The following is a 22,440-nucleotide window of genomic DNA, read 5'->3' on the forward strand; positions in this document are numbered from 1 at the left end:
TCTTGGAGTTGATCTTGTTAATTCATCATCTAGATGAAGCCCAGAGAAGAAGAAAATGACTTATAAAATCACTGCACTTGGCAATGGCATTTTGGGACCAGGTCCCGGTTTTTCTGAATCTCCTACAAGGACCCGTCTATATTTCCCCAGTTCTCGGATTTGTTCTCTAGTATCTATAACCATGTGATACTTTAATTAAGACATGATTGGCATGCTGCCATGTGATTGTCTGTCATGCCACATCCTAACAGTCGGGATGCTGTGGCTGAGGAGCCTTCCCGGCTCCCCTTCCTCCCCACCAGCCCACCCATGTACCTTCCCTGTTCTTCCCCCTCATCCAGAATTCGTGAGCCCAGACACCTGGCAGAGTCTCACTTAGGAGTTCTAGATGTCCAGGAACAGTCCTGGCTCTTGAGGAAAGGCGAAGGACCATGACCAGAAGGGGTGGTTTATGTTGAGGATAAAGAGAAGGGAGGACACACAGTGAGAAGAATTCTGAGTCCTGAACTGGAGGGAATCCTGACCGCAGTGTGAAGGTGGGAGGGAAATTGGCTGAGCTCTTGGGGCAGGCGAGATGAGGCTGGGAAAAGTGAGTGAATCCCAGCTCCTGGGAACCCCTGCCCCCAAAGGTCTGGGGATCAACCTGAAGAAAATGTGCCTGGGGCAGCTCTGGCTCTGAAACCCACTGTATTGTGAAGTAGAATTAGTGTTTCCCTTTATCTCATGTGTGTGATGTGAAGGGGAGAATGGCAGATGCCTAGATGCCTAAATTGGGGTGGGAACAGAAGCAGAAGAAATTTGCTTCACCCTAATAGAGATTTTTGCTCTGGTGCAGTTTTATAACAGAAATTGGATTTAACAGGATTAGAGAACACAATAGGGCCCTGGCTGGTTGGCTCAGCAGTAAAGTGTTGGCCCGGTATGTGGAAGTCCCAGATTCAATTCCCAGTCAGGGCACACAGCAGAAGTGACCATCTGCTTCTCTCCCCATCTCTCTTCCCCCTTCTCCCTCTCTTCCCTTCCTGCAGCCATGGCTCGAAAGGTTTGAGCAAGTTGGCCCCAGCCACTGGTGATGGTTCCATGGCCTCGCCTCAGGTGCTAAAATAGCTCAGTTGCCGAGCAATGCACCAGCAGCCCCAGATGGGCAGAGCATTGCCTGGTAGGGGACTTGCTGTATGGATCCTGTTTGGATGCATGTGAGAGTCTGTCTGCCTCCCTGCCTCTCACTTAATTAAAAGAGAGAGAGAGAGAGAGAACACAATAGTAGTCTAGATTATAATTCAGTCTGGAACATGTACTGTAGTAAACAGAGAAGACATGAACCACATGTCTTTGTTGAGTGGCCTTGTGCTTTTTTTTATCCTAACAGGTTGATAAAGAGGGTAAGAATGTTGAAGAAGTTCCCACCCAGCGCTGCAGTGATGTGGCATTAGAGACCCTCAGTGGTGGGCGTCAGGTTGAAGTGTTACAGCTGTGTGCCTATAGGGATAAAATAATTTCTCTAAATGAAACTCCCCAAGGGAAGTAAGTATATTACCAGTCTAATAGTCTAGTTGCTTTAGCTACTGACAGTGGCTTTGGAAACTAGGTGTCTTTTTTGTTTGTGTGTATTTATTTTTAATTAGAACTATTTCCATCAGGATATCACAGGAGAGAGGGTACCATATTGTCATGACCTCATTTCACTCTTTCATTTGCTTGTTCCCTCTTTGGGACAGATATATTCAGAGTGCTTTCGCGCCTTATGTCCGAGGATTTGAAGAAGATGAAAGGGAGGGATGTGTGCTTTTCTTAGGGGTCACAGCAGAGCCGGAAGGAGCCCATGTGGAGATTGAGTTGGCCCTCCGGGCAAGCCAGCGGGGCTGAAACAACACTGAGCGAGGTTTCTGCGCTTCCCAGGGTTGGAGATAGAGCCATTTCTCAAATGTCTGCTTTCCTCAATCAGGTCTCCCAGTCTTCCTGGGCCCTCTGAGGCTCCAGCACAGCCGTGAGAGGGGCTCTTGTCCTCTGACACTCAGCTCCACTGCCTGGCTGTTTTCTTTTTCTTTTTTAATTTTTTTTATTAAATTTTTATTCATCTTAGAGAGGAGAGAGAGAGAGAGAGAGAGAGAGAGAGAGAAAGAAAGAAAGGAAGGGGGAAGAGAAGGAAGCATCAACTCCCATATGTGCCTTGACCAGGCAAGCCCAGAGTTTCAAACCAGCGACCTCAGCATTCCAGGTCTAGGCTTTATCCACTGCGCCACCACAGGTCAGGCTACTGCCTGACTGTTTTCTAGCACTTTCTCCTTTACAGTCTCATCCTGTCTCTGGAAATAAATACCTTTTCCTGTTAAACCCGGGCCCAGGACATGGTGCCAGATGTTTGAAATGTATTTCTTCCTTGGGAAAAGGAAAAGGAAAAGGAAAAGGGAGGAAAGGCCCACTCTGCCTGTGACAAGGCCACTCTCCACTTTCAGGCGTCCTGAGATGTTGTTGGCTCCTACCACACCACCCTCGCCACAGCCTGTCCGCTCTGCCCTGAGTCTGCTCCCCTCCTCTCCTGACCTCGCTGCGGCCCCTCCTTTTGATCACAGTTCAAGCATCACTTGTTTAGAAGAGCTTTCCCAACCTCCTGCCAGATTCAGGTCTTCCCTCTGTAAAGTTCTCTGAAGGTCTAATACATGGGGAGGCCTGTGGTCCTTCTGGAAGCAGAGTCGACAGGGTGTCTGCTTGGAAGACTGACGGGCTCCCATCGGACGATGTAAGGTCTCCTGCTGCAGCCCTGGCGAGCGGGAGTCAGGCGCCCAGTTTCGGTCAGCCTGCCGTTGACTGGTGACCAGGAGCAGGTCGCGTCCTCTGGACTTGAGCTTCCCGATCTCTCACCCCAGGGCGCCTCAGCCTGCACAGCACTGGGAGGTGGTGGGCACCTGAACAAGCACATGTTCATGGAACACGACCACTTTTAATAATTCTAATAAATAATTCGGCAACATTTTTAAGAAGCTAAAATGGTAGGAAAGGAACAATTTACTCCTTTCCAAGGCTGACTGACTAAATCAGCAGTGAGCTGCGCCAAGGCCTTCGTGTTAAGTGTCTGCTGAGTGTTGGAGGGTCTGGTGATATTAGCTGAGCTTCCAAGTTTTATTCAGAAACAGAAGCGCGATGGTGTTCCAGTATGTTTGTGGTACTAGAGTACTGAGCCCAATGTTGCTCAGTACTCTAAAGTCAGATTTAAAAGCAGGCAAGAATTTATTTAGGTGGCCACTTAATTTAGAGGCAGAAGTCACCCAGTCCCAGTATTGTCTAGGACAGGCCAGTAAGTCTTTGTTTCAAGATTTACACATGCTTACACACATATAAGTGTGTGTGTGTGTGTGTGTATGTGTATGTTCTGTGTTGCAAGATAGAACATTTCTTAATGTGAATTCCATGTAAGAGAATATAAAAGCAATTGATTTTAACTGATTATGTGATTGAGCCTTAATAATATAATCCTAATTTTCATTTGGGGTCATAGTTTAGCAGGAGAGTCAGGGAACACAGCAGGAAGCAAATCCGCACTCCAGGTGAGTCCAGGATTGGTAAAGCTTCTTATTGCAAGACTAGGAAAGGCTTGGAGAAGAATACACCCATTTAGATGTGCTGTTCATTTTACTGTGGGAGTCACAATGGATGAAACTCTGTAACTGCACAACTCGTTACAGAAGACCTGAAAACTCAAATGGCCAGCTCTCTGGGTCTTGCTCAGCCCCTTTTATCTGTGCACTGTGGTCATCTGGGAAGCAGTTTGATTCCTCACAAGAAAAAAAAGTGTATTCTAGTGTTAAAGTTAAATATACAATTTGGAGAATTATAATTCTTTTGAACATTGGTAACATAGATATGGCAGAAGGGATGCAATTCACTTACTGTTGCTCAGTTCTTGTCACCATTAGAGAGCATGCTTGAGATAGTCTGACTTCAAATGGCGTAAATGGCATGGCCTCTTCTAAGCAGCTGAGTGGACCAGCCTGTTTTGAATATACCCTTAGTTATGGTCAGAGGATGTGGTGAGTTTCTTCAGAAAAACAAGGAAGGCTTTTCTGTATTTAAAAAAAGAAAGAGGGGTTTCCTGTTAATTTAATTATTCAACTTCAGGTTGTGGTCAAGCTGATCTTTCAAGGAACAAGTTAAAGTGTGGTTTTGAATGCTTGGTGACAACCCAGCTTGGTAAGGTTACAGGAGAGCCTGTGAGAAGCAGCTGTCACTTTTTCCAGGCACTAGCAGATAGTGAATGTTTCAGTAGTCACTGATGTGATAGTTAAAACACAAAATAAGCTATTTGTTTTCAAATGTGCTGATGCAAAGCTGGCTGATCATTTTTACTGTAATATCAGGAGTTGGTAAAAGAGCTTATGCTGCTTTCCTGTGTCCTTCCCTCATGTCCTCCCCCGCCCTCAGGTCATGTATGAGCAAGTTCCTGAGAATCGGTATTTAATTTGGTAAAGAAAAACATAATATGGGCAATAGTAATTGCCCACCACCACCTGAGTCTAAAACCACAGACCTCAGGGTTGTCCAGACCCGGACTTAATCACATTTGATCCTAAGCAAGTTCCATAACCTCTCTGAATTTCTTTTGTTCATCTCTAATATGGACAATAATGTCACCTACTTTATAAGCATTTTATAAGGTTATGAGCTAAATGCTTATCTCAGTTCCTTGGCATTCAATATGTTTGTTACTGTTTTTATCATGATATAAAATTCTATTTTTATTGCAATGCCTAAAACCTTTCACACATTTCTTATTTGCTGGAAAATATGTCATCTGGGACCAGGCTTACTTTTTAACTCCTTGTACCTGTTATATACAGGGCGTGTAGTGGCCAAAGGTATCGATTCATGACTTTTTGTAAATTGCAGTATTTGTAGTCTTCTACATAGTTTTATTCTGGTGCTTTGCTTTTCATGAAAAAAGCAATCGGAATGTTATGTTTGTGCTTAGAGTCACCATATACATGCCTGGGTGTCATTGTCGACTAAACAACGTGATACTCGTAAAAGATTTGTTTGAAAGTTTTATAAGCAGGAGTGGTAAGTGGAATTAAAAGAGTGTTTTGTTGAAATTTTTAGGTTTTTAAAATATGGAATAATAAATCCACATTGTTTTCTTTTTAACAGATGGGCTTGGGTCATGAGCAAGGATTTGGAGCCCCCTGTTTAAAATGCAAAGAAAAATGTGAAGGATTTGAACTGCACTTCTGGAGGTAATATTTTCAAAACAACAACCACATTAGGAATTTTGGTCGCTGGCAGTGCTTCCTCAGACAGTGGGCCTCGTACAAGTTCTCTGTCCTCGTTGCAGAACTGCACATCTGTTACATTCTTTTCTAAGAAGTGAATAAAAATAAAACTATCCTGTCTTCCTGTCTTAAGTTTGAGCTAATTGGGCCATAGTGACTATAATTACAATTGTTTGATTTATTTGCTGTTCTTCAGTCTCCCTGGGAGTTTAGAATACTGAGTGTGTCTCTTCTCTGAGTAACAAATAAGTTGGTGGTAGTCTCCAAGGACTGTTTATTAATTTAATTATTAGTCTTTCTATAATTATTGCTAACTTTGCACATTTTGTTCGTATATTTGCAATAAACAATAAAGATGCACGATAATTGAGTATCCAGGTTCAGGTTGTCAGGAAACTTGAATCCGGGCCTCTTCAAAATTTTCAGTTACAAATTCACTGCTGAAGAACTTGGAAGCACTTGAATTTATGATAATAAAATAAATCATTGCCAGTTCTTGATTGGAACCAAATGCCTATTTATGGAGGACAAATGTTAGTAGGTCAAAAATGTAGATTTGACTTGGATGTTTTTGTTTGTTTTGCAACAGAGACAGAGAAAGACAGAGAGAGGGTCAAACAGGAAGGAGATGAGAAGCATCAATTCTTTGATGCGGCACTTTAGTTATTCATTGATTGCTTTCTTATATGTGCCTTGACCAGGGGGCTACAGCAGATCGAGTGACCCCTTGCTCAAACCAGCAACATTGGGCTCAAGCTGGTGAGCTTTGCTCAAACCAGATGAGCCCGTGCTCAAGCTGGTGACCTCAGGGGTTTGAACCTGGGTCCTCCGCGTCCCAATTCGACGCTCTATCCACTGCCCTATCGCTGGTCAGGCCTGACTTGCATGTTTTTAAAAGTAATGTTGTGTACATATAAACCCCAAATTGTATTTAAAACCTGTACTTATGAAGAATATAAGTGTTGTTCATTAATGACTGTCAGGACCATAATGGTAGTTCATAAGTCTGTTCAAAGCTAGAATCAGCACAGTATTATTAGAAGGAAAAAACCAAAAATAATCATTTTACATTATTAGGATGCAGCTGCCTGTTAGAATGAATCATACTTGGAAACTACTTCTGTATTGCCTATTTCTATAGGAAACTATCTAAAGTAAAAATTTCATCAGCTATTGGGGCTGTGTACAGCATAAATTAAAGAAGAATGTAAAAAAAATAGTTGGGATATTAGGCTCTTTTATAATCTAGCTTATTTAGTAAGTTATAGGAAACAAAGGCAGTTGTTTTAAATAGTGAAGACAACAGAAACCCCATTCCTCCCAGAAATGATGAACAGTTCTTTATTTGTAAGGAGTTAAGATTTTCTAGGGAGTTTTTGAATTATAAGACTTTAATAGCTCACTCTCATATTACCTTTTCAAGGGACAGAGAAGTTAGGCCATATGTCTGACATGTTTCAGAAATGTAAACTCACTAGACACCACGTAGTTTTCCTGGATTAGAACATTTCAGCTCAGTCTATGCGCACCATCTCTGGTGTGCTGATAAGGTTTTGTGGAGAGCTGCACTGCCCTCTGCTGGGCATAGTTCTTACCTTAGAATCTTAAAATAGTCTTTACTTCTGCTGTACAGTTGTCAAAACTGCCATGAGATTTTCCAAGCTCATTTCTAAGCACTAGCATTTTTTCTCTAAACCAGAAGATTCGTTTATAGTAATTTTTGTTTGCTTTATATTAGTTTTCTATTGCACATCACTATTATCTGATAGTTTGAGATAAAAATACGTCAGACCATAGTAGATTTCTGTGGTATGAAAATTACTTAAGAAAAATTTGTTTCCCTGCAGAATTGTTTACTTGTCTGGGTGGAGCCTGAGAAAGTTAAGAGACATGAAGACCAGGGCTTTGGCATGACCTGCAGTCAGCATGGCCCGTCCACGTGGTACTCATTCTGTCTTCTTCCTGGCAGGGGTCCAGGCACTTTTTTTCTTAGAATTCTTGATAATTCTCTGACTTTGCCACCACAACTAAAAGGCTTTGAGGGCAGTGCCTTTGACCTCCAGATGAGGCATTGTTCAGTAGTCTCTGAAGTGTAGGCTGGCTCTTCTGAGTGTAGCGAGGATTCCAGGTCTAGACTGAGGCCACAGAAATGCTGTGATTAAGGTGGCGTGGGGTCCCAGAACCCTGCCTCCTGAGCTGCCCTCTCCATTTCCATGGTGACCCTTGACTTCCAGGACCCTTGGGGCTTCATGAGGCACAATGCGAAAGTTAGATCTAAATTATTCTCTACTTTTCACCATCTGTTCTTCCACACAGTGACAGAGATGGTCTTCTGAAGGGAGTGCTATTTTATACTTCCCAATAGCTTGAGAACCTTTGGTGCTATCCTGCTGAACTTGATCCTTGAGGCCAAGCCCTTGGTGTTTGATGCTAAACCTCAGTGTCGGCCTCGGCTTGCTCTCTCAGCCTCCTCTCCCGCTTCCCTTCCAAGCCCTGTGCCCCAGCAGCTTGGACAGCTGCTGCTCCCTGAAGTTCCTGGGCCTTGTAGCATGTCTCCTTTGCCTGGAAAGACCCTACATCTCACCACCAGGAAACAAAAGTGCTTCCTGTTCTTCACGTTCAGCTCAAACACTGCCTCTGAGAAGCCCTTCTTGCCCCAGTGTTAGTCTGCTCAGGTTTCCGTAACAAAGTACAATAGATGGTGTGGTTTAAAGAACAGATATTTCTTTTCTTTAATTCTGGAGGCTAGAAGTCCAGACTGAGGATGCCAGCATGGGTCTGGTGAGGATCCTCTTCCTGGTTTGTAGACGGCCACCTTCTTGCTGTGTCCTCATATGGCCTTTCTTCAGTGTGTGTCCTTGTTAGAAGGCCACCAGTTCTGTTAGATTGACCCCCTACCCTTATGACCTCATATAACTTTAATCTCCAAATCCAGGCACATTGGGGGTTAGGACCTGAACATAAGAATTTGAGGTATGCAGTTCAGTCCGTAGCACCCTCTTCCCCTGCCTTCACCCCCCCCCCCCCACATAAGGGATCATTTTTCCCCTTAGTATGTTGTACACTTGTAGGAAGCCAGGAGCAAAATATACCTAACCATTCATCACTCACATATCCTGCTGGCCCCTTCCATTGCGGGAAGAAGGTAGCCCACTGCCTCCAGGGGCACAGCGCAGGGTAATGAAGGGTGTGGACTGGATCTGTGGAGTGCATGGAAGAAAGCCAGCCGGCCTGAGCATGGTTGTAAAGAGCTAAAAGTGAATTCTTAGTTCATAGAAGTTTAGTGGAACCTGTCACATAACTACGAGCCACACCTCATTTTATGTATCAAAGAACTAAACGCCAAGGCTGTTAAAATGACTTATTTGAGCTATGAGTTATTAATAAAAAATATAATTTATGAACATTTGCTATGTGCTGCACACCAGTAAGCACGTGTAATAACTTTCTATTGCTGCACAACAATTTGTACAAATTTAGCAGGTTAAAACAACACCTACTTTTAATTCAACATCAGAAGTCTGGTCAGGCTTATCTGGATTCTCTGCTAGGGTCTCAAAAGGCTAAAATCAAAGTGTTGGCCAGGTTGGGCTCTTATTTGGAAACTCTGGTAGAAGAATCTGCCCCCAGACTCAGTGCTGATGTTGGCAGAGTGATTACCGCGTGGTTGTAGGTGAGGTTCCTGTTTTCTGCTGGCTGCCAGCCAGGGGCTACTCTCAGGTTTAGAAGCCACTCACTTTCCTCTGCCCAGAGCCACCTCCATTCTCAGCCAACAGTAGTGCTTAGGGTCCTTCCTGCCCCTCAAGCCTCTTTGACTTCCTCTTCTCTCAGCCGAGAAAACTCATTGCTTTTTAGGGTTCATGTGATTAGATTAGATTGGCATGAATAACCTCCCTTTTGCCATATAAAGTAAATAGTAATGGAAGTAACACCAGGGGTTAAAGGTGATAGGGACCATCTTAAAATTCAGCTTACCATAACATTTTATGTACCTTTTTATGGTACATTTTATGTACCTGATTGTACCTTTGAGATAAGTGGTAGTTTTCCCGTTTTATATGTGAGAAATCAAGGACATAGGAAAGTCAAATAATTTGCCAAAGACATGGTTTAAAGATGGCAAAGCTGGAATTTGGACCCAAAGCTTGCTGAAAACTTCCTTATCACCACCACCTTTGTATATGGCAGAGCGGAAGTTAGAACCCAGCTTAAGCTCTCATGAGTAGTGCCTGTCAGACGAGGCCAGGCTGTCTTCTCTGATGTGTGCCACTTGTGTGGCATAGACATCTCCGTGGACAGTGAGCTCTCCCGTCTTCAGTGCACCAGTGATTACAAGATGAGAAGAGAGGAAAAGATTGACAATGCCTGACACTAAATGAGAACTATGACCTTCTGGGCACACTTTCAAGTAATATTTAGACATAACAAATATTTATGAAATGTAATACATAAATGCAACATTTCAGGAAGTTTGTAGCAAGTTATTTTATATTGAAAGCACAGTGACATCATTTAAACCATAGATCATTTATCATATGCATAACAGAATTATTCTTCTTATTGATAAATTCTTCCAATTAAACAGTTGTGTTTTCATTTGAATATAGCATACATCTGTTCAGAGAATTTCTGATTGGTGTAGAGCTGACTGAAACTAAAAATTCCCTACCATAAATGGATTAATGTCTGTGTTGAATTCTACAACAGAGGCCCACGCTTAAGTCCATATATGTGTATCCCTGTTATAAAAGGGCAGCTTCCAGGCCTTCTGAAGTTATGGTTTGTAGCAGAGCCATGAACATCTCTTTAAACCACTGTGAATGCTGGCAGCATGTCAGAGCACTCCAGTTGCCACTGCTTGCCTTGGTATAATATTAAATTTTACAACTTGGGATATAAAAATCATTTCTTTTTGGGGGGAGAATGTGGGGGTAGTTTGAATGCCTTCAGTTTGAAACTATTTTTTGAAGCAATGCTTTTGTAAATTTTGAAACTCTTACAAAAACTCTGAAGTTGTAATGTAAAACTGTGAGTATACAGTTTTGACTTGTCTTGCGTATGTGTCTGTGTTAATGTGCTGCACTTTTTGGTATGATAAACCTTTTAGTACAAATAACCCTCCTTGCCTAACACCTTAGAACTTCCCAGTCTACCAGTCTTCCTTTGCATCTTTTAAAGTCATAGAGGTTACTCGGTCTGCCGTAGCCCCACAGTCAAGGCACATATGAGAAAGCAATCAATGAACAACTAAAGTGTTGCAACAAACAAACAAAAATTGATGCTTCTCATCTCTCACCCTTCCTGTCTGTCTGTCTCTATCTATCCCTCTCTCTGACTCTCTCTCTCTGTCAAAAAACAAACAAACAAACTAATCTGCAGTGGCACATTGGATAAAGCGTCGATCTGGAATGCTGAGGTCACCAGTTCAAAACCCCGGGCTTGCCTGGTCAAGGCAGTTATGGGGGTTAATGCTTCCTGCTCCTCCCCCCTTCTCTTTCTCTTGCTCTCTCTTTCTCTCCTCTGTAAAGTGAATAAAGTTATAGAAAAGGCTACTTTCTACTATATCCTGAATCTCCCCTCACCCTTCTCTTTTCCCCTCTGTAACTTTTATTAACATCCCATGGAGAGTTTGGAGAGAATTGCTCTACAGGACAATTCAGAAGATTCAGAGATTTGGCAACTGTGCTTGAGTATGGGAGTTGATTCATATGCTACTGAAAACCGGCTCTCAAATTATTGTAACTCAACTGAATTTAATAAACATGTACTATGTAAGTTTACATAAATCAATAAGAAATTATCTGTGACTCATATGAGGAAAGATCCTATACTAACCTTACAGACAGCCTCTAGTGCATGAGCACTGTGCTCTCCCATGTCCTGTTTCTGCTTTGTTTCCATTTGGCATAAACTCACCTTTTAAAACGCCTTCATTTTCTTTTTTTTTTTTTTTTTTTTTTTTTTTTATAATTTTTATTTATTTATTCATTTTAGAGAGGGGGGAGAAAGAAAGAGAAAGAGAGAGAGAGAAGGGGGAGGAGCAGGAAGCATCAACTCCCATATGTGCCTTGACCAGGCAAGCCAGGGTTTTGAACCAGCAACCTCAGTGTTTCCAGGTTGACGCTTTATCCACTGTGCCACCACAGGTCAGGCTCATTTTCTTAAGAAGGATGAAATCTGAGTTATATAGACAGGAATTAAGTATGTGGTAAATGCTGTACTTTCTCATGCCTTTTGGACACTAAGATCACAGTATCCTTTTCTTCCCCAGTTCCTCAGTAAGGTTTTCCTTTTAATAAGTTTATTGGATAGCTTTTATTTCTAAAAATAACACTTCCCAATTTAAATATGGGAGATTCAAATATAAAACACTGTTGTAAAGGATTTAAAGTAAGTTTTAAAACTAGATTAGGAGTAATACCACAAGTTTGCACAATGTTTAGCTCTTGGCCCCGGCTCACATTTTATAGGTTTCTTTCTTGCATAACAGGTTGTAGCTGTCCCTTTTTATTTCATACATGAAGCTTTAGTGTCCAGGTCTGGAAGTCATGTGGTCACTCCAGCGGCTTCAGTGATGACAGCTCCGGCCAGAAAAACCCTTCTAACCTTCCTGAGTCCCGTTCCTGCCGGGTGTTCTGTTCCTGCGGGTCACCTGTTAGAGCGAGGATGCAGATGAGCTTTATAATATATTTGTGATTTTACATACTAGAACTAATCAATCATGCATTTCTCCACTCAGAATACTGATCATGAAGCATAGTGTGACTTCTTTAGCTACTTCTTGTCCCTCATCACTGCTGCTGTCGGAGCTCTATGTCCATCTGATTTGTACTTGCATAATAGAGGCATGCTGGGTAGGTGAAGGGGGTCGGCAGGGAAGACAGAATTCCTGAGAGTGAAAGTCTTCCAATAATGGCCGAGACAAATAATAAGAGAAAGTATACAGGTGGCCCTTCCATCACTGGTAAATATACCTTTTTATATAAAACACTTGTAAATATGATTTATTTAACCATGCCACAGTTTGTCACAGTTCCTGCTTTAGAAACCAGCAAGCTTTATTTCACTTACTCTTTTACTGTTTATCTTAGGATTTCTAAAAATCCAACTCTCCATATTTGGTGGTGTACATACATGTTATACAGCTGTAGAACTACACGATAAACATTCCAAAGGAAGCCTGGTATTCATCACATATTCTTGTAACATTATTCTTTAATTAGACACTCCACTAATTATAATACTATGATGCATACCATAATTCACAGCCACATAAGAATCTCTTTATATTAAGAACCAAATTCCCATCCCACCTCTTTCCCCTGAGGATTGTATGATTTTAAACACTCCAGAAGCAGTGTGATCATTTTATGACTAATTATATTTCTGTGAACCAAAGAATGAGAATAAAGAGAACATACTGTGACAGAATAGTGTGCTCATTTCCACTAGGTGAGGGTGTGAGATAATCGGACTGAAGAGTCTTTCAGGGAGTATGCAGACTTTCAGCAGCTTTTTTCCCAATAAAGATTCTGACCAAGGTGTGTTCACGAGAGGCAGCCCCTCCCCCCATATATCTGCATCTGTGTCTCTGTTTCTGTCCGTTTCTGTCTCTCACCTTCTGGAACTGTACAAGTCAGATCGAATAACTTCAAGTTTGCAAAACTCACCTCAAGAAATATCAGAACACAAAAATCTATAATTTTTTTTTAAAATTTTCAGAGATATTTAAGAGTTTTTGTTTGTTCTAACTTTCTGGTGTAGAGAAATCCAATTTTTATGAATTTTAAATCTAGAAAATTTATTAAATTCTTATTGATGCTAATACATTGCAGTTGGATATGATTAGTCACAGCATCTGTGAATAATGATAGTTTCTTTCTAATGACTCCTTGTAACTTCTATTTCCTCAATTTTTTTAATGCTCTGATTAATACCCACAGGACAATATGAATGAAGTGCTAATAGCAAGGTTGTTTTCTTCAGGTCCTAAAATGAATGTACTAAGTATGATGAATGCTGTTTGTTGGGTTTTTTCCCCAGAAAGTGTTTTTAAAATTCTTTCAAGTTCTCTTCTTTAACATTTACTTTATTAGTTTTGCTGTTATTTTTGTCTTTTTTCCTTGTATTTTAGACTTATTTTGCATTTTCCTATTGTCTTGACTTGAACATGTAGCTTATTATCATTGCTTCTTTCTAATTAGAGCATTTAAGCTGTACATTTCCTTCTAAGCATTCCTTTAGATTTGTTCTACAAGTTTCAAGAAGGTTTTTTCTGAAAATATTTTTGTTTTAATTTCTATTGTGATTATTTCTTTCAACATTAAGGGTTTTTTTTTTTGGTTTTTTTGACAGAGTCAGAAACAGGGACAGATAGGGACAGACAGACAGGAAGGGAGAGAGATGAGAAGCATCAATTTTTCACATCAAAGGATAAAACATTGTTCAAAGAATGGGATATACAAATTGCCCTCACGCTGGCAAAATATCAATAATAATGGCAATTATATTATTTAATAAAGTTTATTGACGGTAAGAAAAATTTGTATTTTATTCCAAAAATGGACAGAACTTTCCGGTAGACCATATACATATACATATATTTTTTTTCTTTTTTCTTTTTTTTACAGAGACAGAGTCAGAGAGAAGGGTAGATAGGGACAGACAGACAGGAACAGAGAACGATGAGAAGCATCAATCATTAGTTTTTCATTGCAATACCTTAGTTATTCATTGATTGCTTTCTCATATATGCCTTGACCATGGGGCTACATCAGACCGAGTAACCCCTTGCTCGAGCCAGCGGCCTTGGGTCCAAGCTGGTAAGCTTTTGCTCAAGCTGGCGACCTTGGGGTCTTGAAACTGGGTCCTCCACATCCCAGTCCGATGCTCTATCCACTGCGCCATCGCCTGGTCAGACTGCCTGTATTATATTTTTGCATCTTTAAACTTGCATTCATTTTGTGTCCTTAAATTTTAACTATCTTTCACAATAGCATATAGTTTAATTTTGTTGTATTATCCATTGAAAACCATTAGCTTTTAACTGGAGAGTTGAGTCTATTTATTGTGACTACTGATATAGTTGGATTATAACAACCATCTTAATTAGTGCTTTCTACATGTCCTGATTTCCTATTTAACTCCTTATTGACTAACTGCATTTTACGTATCTATTTTATTTTCTCTGTCAGTTTAGAAACTATAACCAGTATTTCTCTCTTTAGTAATCTAGATATTTTAACACACATACTTAACATCTAATGCTAATCTGTTGTCTTTACTATCTTCCTGATAATGAAGGATATGAGAATGATGATAAAACTCTCTGATTCCCTGTGATTTATATGCTGTTGTTCCCTTGGGCATCTAGTTTATTTTTTAGCACCAGTCTCTTACTTCCAGTTTCCTTGTCACCTTTTCCAGCTTCTGCCCTCTGCCAGACTCCTCCCTGTGCCCTAGCTTTTCCCTCCACTCTTCCCTGGAAAGTGAAGGTGGTCTGTTCAACTCATCGTGCATATGTATCATTCCCTGGCTCTTGAGTTTATATTTTCTACCAGGCTAGTTTTTAACACTAGATTTATGTAGCCTACTATCTATTTGAGACCTTTACCCAGTCTCTTAGGCATCTCAAAATTAACAATAATTCAGTTTTGGAGTTCTTTCATCACCCTCTTGCTTTCCCAAATCACAGATCTCTTCTTTTGCATTTACTATCTGAATAAATTATATTTCTCCTAGCAACTTATTCATTTCAGAAACCTGGATTCATTTTATGACCTCATCAATTTTTGACAAACTAGGCCTTTCTTTCACCATCACTACATCCAAATTAGTCACAAAATTTAGTCAGTTTTACATTCAAAGATATCTTAAGTTTGTTCTTTTAATTATATTTCTACTGTCAAATACTCTAGTCCAAACTCTAGTACATCTTACCTGGACCACAACAAATTCACTACACTTGTGAAGTAGCAGTAGCATCCTTGCTGCCTAGAATCATGCCACTGCAAACTCAATGCACCATTGACATGTTAACTGGTCTTCCTACTTCCAATAATGTGTATCCCCATCTTCTCCCCACATGGCAGGTATTACAGTTTTTGAAAATGATAGATCTAATAATCTAATTCCGTTACCTAAAAGCCTTTAGTGCCTCCTGACAGCTGTTACAATGAAGGCCAGGTTCCTTAAATTGTCAGACAAGTCTGCATAGCCTCCTGGCTGCCTCCTATCCTTGTCACTGCCCCATTTCTCACTTCACTACTGTCATACCAGCCTTCTCTGATCATGGAACCCAAAGGCACAATCCCTTCCTAATGTATTGTAGGACCACTAAATATTCTTTCTAGCCGGAAGGTTCAGAGGCTTTTCTTCTCTTTTCCCCTTCCTCAATGTACACACACATATGCAGTCACACCTATATTTTCCACATCCTTAAAATCTCCACCTAAACATCACTTTCTTATGGAGTGATGTTTTAGAGTTCTTTCCTCATCATTTTCAAGTCAAGATTATACCTTCTCAAGGTGTCCTGTACTTTTCTTCTCTGTCACAAATGTAATTATAGGCACATGGACGCTCATATGTGCATGAATAAATATGTGACTATGTGCTATGCCAGATTGGGGGAGCTGGTGGTCTACTTCAACTATAAGAAGAGCAGAAACTTTTATTTATCTCTTGTTATACATAATGCAGCACATGGTAGGTGATCACTAAGGGTTGAGAGAAATAAAAGAAGGGAGCAGAGAAAGGAGGAAAGAAATAGACAATGGAAAATAGGAAAGGAAAGGAAAGGAAATTGGAAAGGAGACAAGAAAGGGAAGCCTAAATGTAGGATTATGGTTCTTCATAAGAAAAGTTGTTATATCAGTTTTCCTCTCTCTTACTTTAAAAATGCAACAACAAAAACACCTTGAATAACGGTTATGAAATGTGATTATACAAAAGTAATATGAAACCACTTGCTGTGATAGTTTTTTTACTGGTTGTACTTATTCATTCACCTCATTCATTCATTTATTTGAGAGAACAAAGAATACTAGATAGGATTACTCTAAGAAGGCCCCCCTTGAGCATGCATTTTTAAATCAAAACTTAATTTTTTAAGTCTTAAAAAGTAAATGTACATTTTTGTTTCCTTACTTAAATTTATGAATACATACTATTTCTCCCACAAAAAAATTTTTTTTCTTTGCTTACTATTACGTGGAATATGTGTTATTTTATGAATTATAAAATGTATGCACATTATTATTGATTAGGTGTAATGAATCATTGCCTACTTTTCTCCAAAATTATAGAAAAATATGTCGTAACTGCAAATGCGGCCAAGAAGAACATGATGTCCTATTGAGCAATGAAGAGGATCGAAAAGTGGGGAAACTTTTTGAAGACACCAAGTACACCACCCTGATCGCAAAGCTAAAATCAGATGGAATTCCCATGTATAAACGCAATGTTATGATACTGACCAATCCAGTTGCTGCCAAGAAGGATGTCTCCATCAATACGGTTACCTACGAATGGGCCCCTCCTGTGCAGAACCAGGCATTGGTAAATGGGAGTCCCTTTGTTAAAACTCCAGAGCTCCTTAGGGCAGTTCCTTTAGTTTCCTGATCAACCTCAGGTCTGTTATTTTTCTGGGGTTCCCATGACTACTTTGACTTTCAATTCCTATCCAGTCTTTTGAAAGTAAGATTAGATATCTCATAGAATTTTCCTGACTATAAAATATATTTACTTTTTTTTTCTTTTTTTTTTTCTGAAGTTGGAAACAGGGAGGCAGTCAAGACAGACTCCCGCATGCGCCTGACCTGGATCCACCTGGCATGCCCACCAGGGGATGATGCTCTGCCCATTTGGGGTGTTGCTCTGTTGCAACCAGAGCCACTCTAGCGCCTGAGGCTGAGGCCACAGAGCCATCCTCAGCACCCGGGCCAACTTTGCTCCAATGGAGCCTTGGCTGCAGGAGGGGAAGAGAGAGACAGAGAGGAAGGAGAGGTGCAAGGTTGGAGAAGCAGATGGGTGCTTCTCCTGTGTGCCCTGGCTGGGAATCGAACCTGGGACTTCTGCACACCAGGCCGACGCTCTACCACTGAGCCAACTGGCCAGGGCTGTTTACTTTTTTTGAAGGAATGGTCTGAAATCCTTAACTAGATGGAAAGTAGATATTTTGTACAAATCTAGTGACTTTTTGTTTTGTTTTGTTTTTTGTATTTTTCTGAATTGAAAAGCGGGGAGGCAGAGACTCTTGCATGTGCCTGACCAGGATCCACCTGGCACGCCCACTAGGGAGCAATGCTCTGCCCATCTGGGGCGTTCCTCCATTGCAACTGGAGTCATTCTAGTGCCTGAGGCTGAGGCCATGGAGCCATCCTCAGTGCCTGGGCCAGCTTTGCTCCAGTGGAACCTTGTCTGTGGGAGGGGAAGAGAGAGATAGAGAGAAAGGAGAGGAGAAAGGGTAGAGATACAGATGGGCACTTCTCCTGTGTGCCCTGGCCAGGAATTGAACCTGGGACTTCCACACACCGGGCTGATGCTCTACCACTGAACTAACCAGCCAGGGCTCTCTAGTGACTCTTTTACCTTTTAAGAATATTTCTTTTAAGATAGTAAATAATATATAAAGAATAAATTTTCTGTCATTATTTATTTTACTATGTAAGGCAAAAGTTATTTTGTGTGACATTCCTATTATAACTAGATGAGCCATGTGGGAATCTTTTAAGGTTAGTTAAATCATTAGAGTCAGTCTTGTGATGACATTCTTTAAAAATGCTGCTTATCTAGAGGCCATTCTTAAACATGCTGCCTAAATTTTGTGTTCTCTAACAATTTCACCTTTGTATGTTTAGCATAAAAACCTAAATCTTGATAAATTGAAGAAAAAAAGCTTTAAATTTCATAGGGAAAGTGTATTTATTTTTACTGAACTAAATCTATTTGGTGTACCATTTTTAATATGTCAATATCTCAAGATATCTAGGTGATGAAGATAATTTGTCGGTAATAGATAAAACCAGCTCCTTTGCTGAGTGGGTTGCTCCTGACGCGTGCTATACAGTGGTTGGCCTGCAGGGGGCGCGCGCGGTGACCGCTCCTGTCCAACCTGCAGGCCCGCCAGTACATGCAGCTGTTGCCCAAGGCCAAGCAGCCTGTGGCGGGCTCCGAGGGCGCCCAGTACCGGAAGAAGCAGCTGGCAAAGCAGCTCCCCGCGCACGACCAAGACCCATCCAAGTGCCACGAGTTGTCTCCCAAAGAGGTGAAGGAGATGGAGCAGTTTGTGAAGAAATACAAGAGCGAGGCTCTGGGAGTGGGCGATGTCAAACTTCCCCGGGAGATGGTCACGCAAGGCCCCAACAGAATGCACGCCCCCGGCGGGGACCAAGGCACCGCGGCCGCTGTGGGGACCTTGGAGGATAGGGCAGCCGAACTCGGAAGGACGCAGTATGTGAGTAGAGGGGTCACACCGCTGGCCCCAGATGTGTGGTTTACAACTTCTTTCCCTTTCTTGAAACCTTTTTGGAGGCCATTCTGTTTCCAGAAAGGCGTAGGTGAGGGAAATAAATTGAATTAAAATTCAGTTTATGCTGATTTTGGACAATCATCTTGTTTGACACCTCTGCTTAAAGCCAGGTTTTCTGATCCCTTGTTGCCAAGGATAATTGTGAGTGTTAGGTAATCTTAGTTAGCACTGGTGTCATGCTGGCATACAGCACATTAATCTAGGCTCTGTTTCTAAACATAATTTTCGTGTTGTTTAGCTCTCCCTTAAATAAATATTATACACGGTTAGCTTAACTCAGTTTTCCTTGTGTCATTGTAGCTAAAATTCATACCTAAATTTATGCAGATACACGTTCAATCATATTTTTTAAAATCTCTCCTGGGGAGGAAAATTGAAGTCATATTTCATGGCTTGAAAAAAAAGTGACACAGGTGAACAAAAAATGTGAGACCTAACTTAATGTAACATATTTCTCCTAGATTCTATCAACACGCCAACCAATAAGGCTTATTAGTCCTTTTTAAAAACTTCTTTTTAAAGGGACTAATAAGCTCTAAGGTAATCATTTTTAGAGACCCACTTAAAGTGTCGGTGAAAATTACTATACACCTTTTCTATAGTGACTTGAACGCAGGAAGCAGTGCTCGGTTGTACACCGTGCAGGGATGGGTCTCAGCAGCTGGAGAGCCGAGAGACTGCTCCCCAGGAGCCCTGATCACTTAACTCCTCACAGACACGCTACTCAGTTCAGGAGAAACAAGTTCTCTTGAAAGTCGTTTCCCTGCATTTCTACTAAAGCTGATGATGAGACATGCCAGCCTGCTGGTGACAAGGTTGTTTGGGGTGGATTCCCTTTCAGTCCTGCTACTGCTGCAAACAGAGTATGAAGGAAGGAGACCCCGCCGTCTACGCGGAAAGGGCTGGCTACGACAAGCTGTGGCACCCCGCTTGCTTCATGTGCAGCACCTGCCGCGAACTCCTTGTTGACATGATTTATTTCTGGAAGAGCGGAAAGCTGTACTGCGGCAGACATTACTGCGACAGTGAGAAACCCCGGTGTGCGGGCTGTGACGAGGTGTGTTCTCTGGGGTCCCCGCGCGCAGGCGCGTCTCTGTGCCCACATATGGTCCCTGACCTCCTAAGGCTGCCTTCAGGAGGCAGCATGAATTAGCCAAGATCACTTGCTTTATTATTTACATCCAAGGAGGTAAATAATGAAAAATACTTAGTTTTAGTCATTCTGAGTTTTATGTTAATCATGTTGACTAAGGAAAGGTTGTCCAGAAATATAAAAGATTGATTTGGACTAAAAATGAAAACCTAAATTTAAACTTTAGGTTATTTTCAGACAAGAAAGTAAGTTAATATACTTGTGGATCTAAATCCCTTATTGTCTAAAGAACCCAGCTTTGTTTTTTCTTTTTTTTTTCTTTTTTTTTTTAATTTTTTATTTATTCATTTTAGAGAGGAAAGGGAAAGACAGAGAGAGAGAGAGAGGAGAGAGACAGAGAGAGAGAGAAGGGGGGAGGAGCTGGAAGCATCAACTCCCATATGTGCCTTGACCAGGCAAGCCCAGGGTTTTGAACCGGCAACCTCAGCATTTCCAGGTCCACGCTTTATCCACTGCGCCACCACAGGTCAGGCGACCAGCTTTGTTTTTTGTAGCAAAAATACATGATTCATCTTTATTTTTACCCCCTTCCCAGCTGATATTCAGCAATGAGTATACCCAGGCAGAAAACCAGAACTGGCACCTGAAACACTTCTGCTGCTTCGACTGTGACAACATCCTCGCTGGGGAAATCTATGTGATGGTCAGCGACAAGCCCGTGTGCAAGCCATGCTATGTGAAGAATCATGCCGTGGTAAGGCACGCTCTGGGGACGCCACCACTCGCCCTGTTATCCACTGACTTCATGCCTTTACTTAAGCCTCTCACAAGTGAGAAATAGACAGTGCTTACTCAAACAGGAAACGAGATTCCCATCACAGATAATTCAAAAGCAGTGCATGTGTTGAGTGCAGTTAACACTGTAGATTATAAATGCTGCTGATTATCAAATCCTCATGTAAAAAATAGTTCTTAATGGGAATGAGATTAAGTGATTGATTCTGATCATACAGATTGCATTTAAATTACAGATTCTAGGGGCCATTCACATTCTTAGCTCTATGTTGCTGTGTATGATTTCTGTCCACGTTCCTAGACCATCCACTAGCACTTTGTTTTTTGCTGCTTGGAGGCTATATACAGTGACTATTTATTAAATGCTCATGGATTGATTTAGTGTAACAAAATTTGACCTGCAAATTTTGGTTTGGATATGGTAAATGTAAATAATTTACTATTTACCTATGTAAATCTTAATGATTTATTTGCATGGGCCAGACATTGAAGTATTCAGTGTGAGAATATATTTGTTTCTTGGATCTACACTACTTATAAAGAGCTGCTATTGCATGATGACCAAGAGATAATTTAGTAAATTTAAAAAGTTGGGTACCCATGGTCAATCTAAGCCAGAGGATATTAAAGGATAGACATTTAATTCTTCATACACAAAAAAATACACACTAGCTGAAGATCCCGTCAAGTAGAGGAGACTCTGGCTAAGAAGTAAAGTGACATATTTATACAGCTCTAGGAATATGGTACTATGAAAATGAGATAAGTTTTTCTGTCAATGCCAATTTTCAACCTTTTCCCATTGTCCCCAGATAGAATTAGTTATTTTTTTTTATCAACTCTGCCTCATCAGTATATCTCAGATCCTCACATTTATAGCTACTCTACTTCAGACCTTAATTTTTTTGCTATTTGGATTATTGCAGTGGCCTCAAATTTGGTCTCCCCACATCCATTCTTTTGTTTTGTATTTTTCTGAAGTTGGAAACGGGGAGGCAGTCAGACAGACTCCTGCATGTGCCCAACCAGGATCCACCTGGCATGCTGGTGGGTGATGCTCTGCCCATCTGGGGCTTCGCTCTGTTGCAACCAGAGCCATTCTAGCGCCTGAGGCAGAGGCCACAGAGCCATCCTCAGCACCCGGGCCAATTTTGCTCCAATGGAGCCTTGGCTGCGGGAGGGGAAGAGAGAGACAGAGAGGAAGGAGAGGGGGAGGGGTGGAGAAGCAGATGGGTGCTTCTCCTGTGGGCCCTGGCTGGGAATTGAACCCGGGACTCCTGCATGCCAGGCCGACGCTCTACCACTGAGCCAACCAGCCAGGGCTCCCACGTCCATTCTTGATCTTGTTCAAAGCTACCTTCCATAATGATGGAAGATGTTCTTTCAAAATGCACATCTGGTTCTTAAACATTTGCTTATAAACACTTGCCTGTCTAGTCGCTTCTACTAGTTTTCCAACCCACAAGTTACCAGTATTTTCTAGTTTATAAACTGTTCTTTGTCTTCTGCTCACACTTCCTCCTTTGTGTGATACACTCTCCTGTTCCTGTTTCACCTGCCTGCCTACACATCCCTCCAGACTCAGTTTAGGCTACATATTTTTCAGAACACCTTTCCCAGTTCCCTGCCCCAAGCTCCACCCTTCCTCCCTGGCTAGACTGGATGCCTCTGTTCCCGGTGTGTGATTGTTAATGTCACTCATCTGTGTCTCCACTAGATAGTAAGCAGCTGGAGGATAGAGCTTGCATTTCAATTTC

The 22,440-nt window shown here is 41.5% G+C and overlaps 1 protein-coding gene across 1 annotated transcript in view; it reads left to right on the forward strand.

Moving 5' to 3' along the window:
* The window catches only part of TES (testin LIM domain protein), a 51,274-nt gene that overhangs the window by 22,832 nt on the left and 6,002 nt on the right, over positions 1-22,440 (forward strand). Inside the window, exons 2-6 of the mRNA XM_066262153.1 lie at positions 5,143-5,228; positions 16,571-16,823; positions 18,385-18,720; positions 19,637-19,852; positions 20,484-20,642. Of these exons, the coding sequence (XP_066118250.1) occupies positions 5,143-5,228; positions 16,571-16,823; positions 18,385-18,720; positions 19,637-19,852; positions 20,484-20,642 (1,050 nt within the window). The remainder of the gene's footprint in view (positions 1-5,142; positions 5,229-16,570; positions 16,824-18,384; positions 18,721-19,636; positions 19,853-20,483; positions 20,643-22,440) is intronic.

Source organism: Saccopteryx bilineata, chromosome 2 (genome assembly GCF_036850765.1).
Source record: "Saccopteryx bilineata isolate mSacBil1 chromosome 2, mSacBil1_pri_phased_curated, whole genome shotgun sequence".
NCBI lineage: Eukaryota > Metazoa > Chordata > Mammalia > Chiroptera > Emballonuridae > Saccopteryx > Saccopteryx bilineata.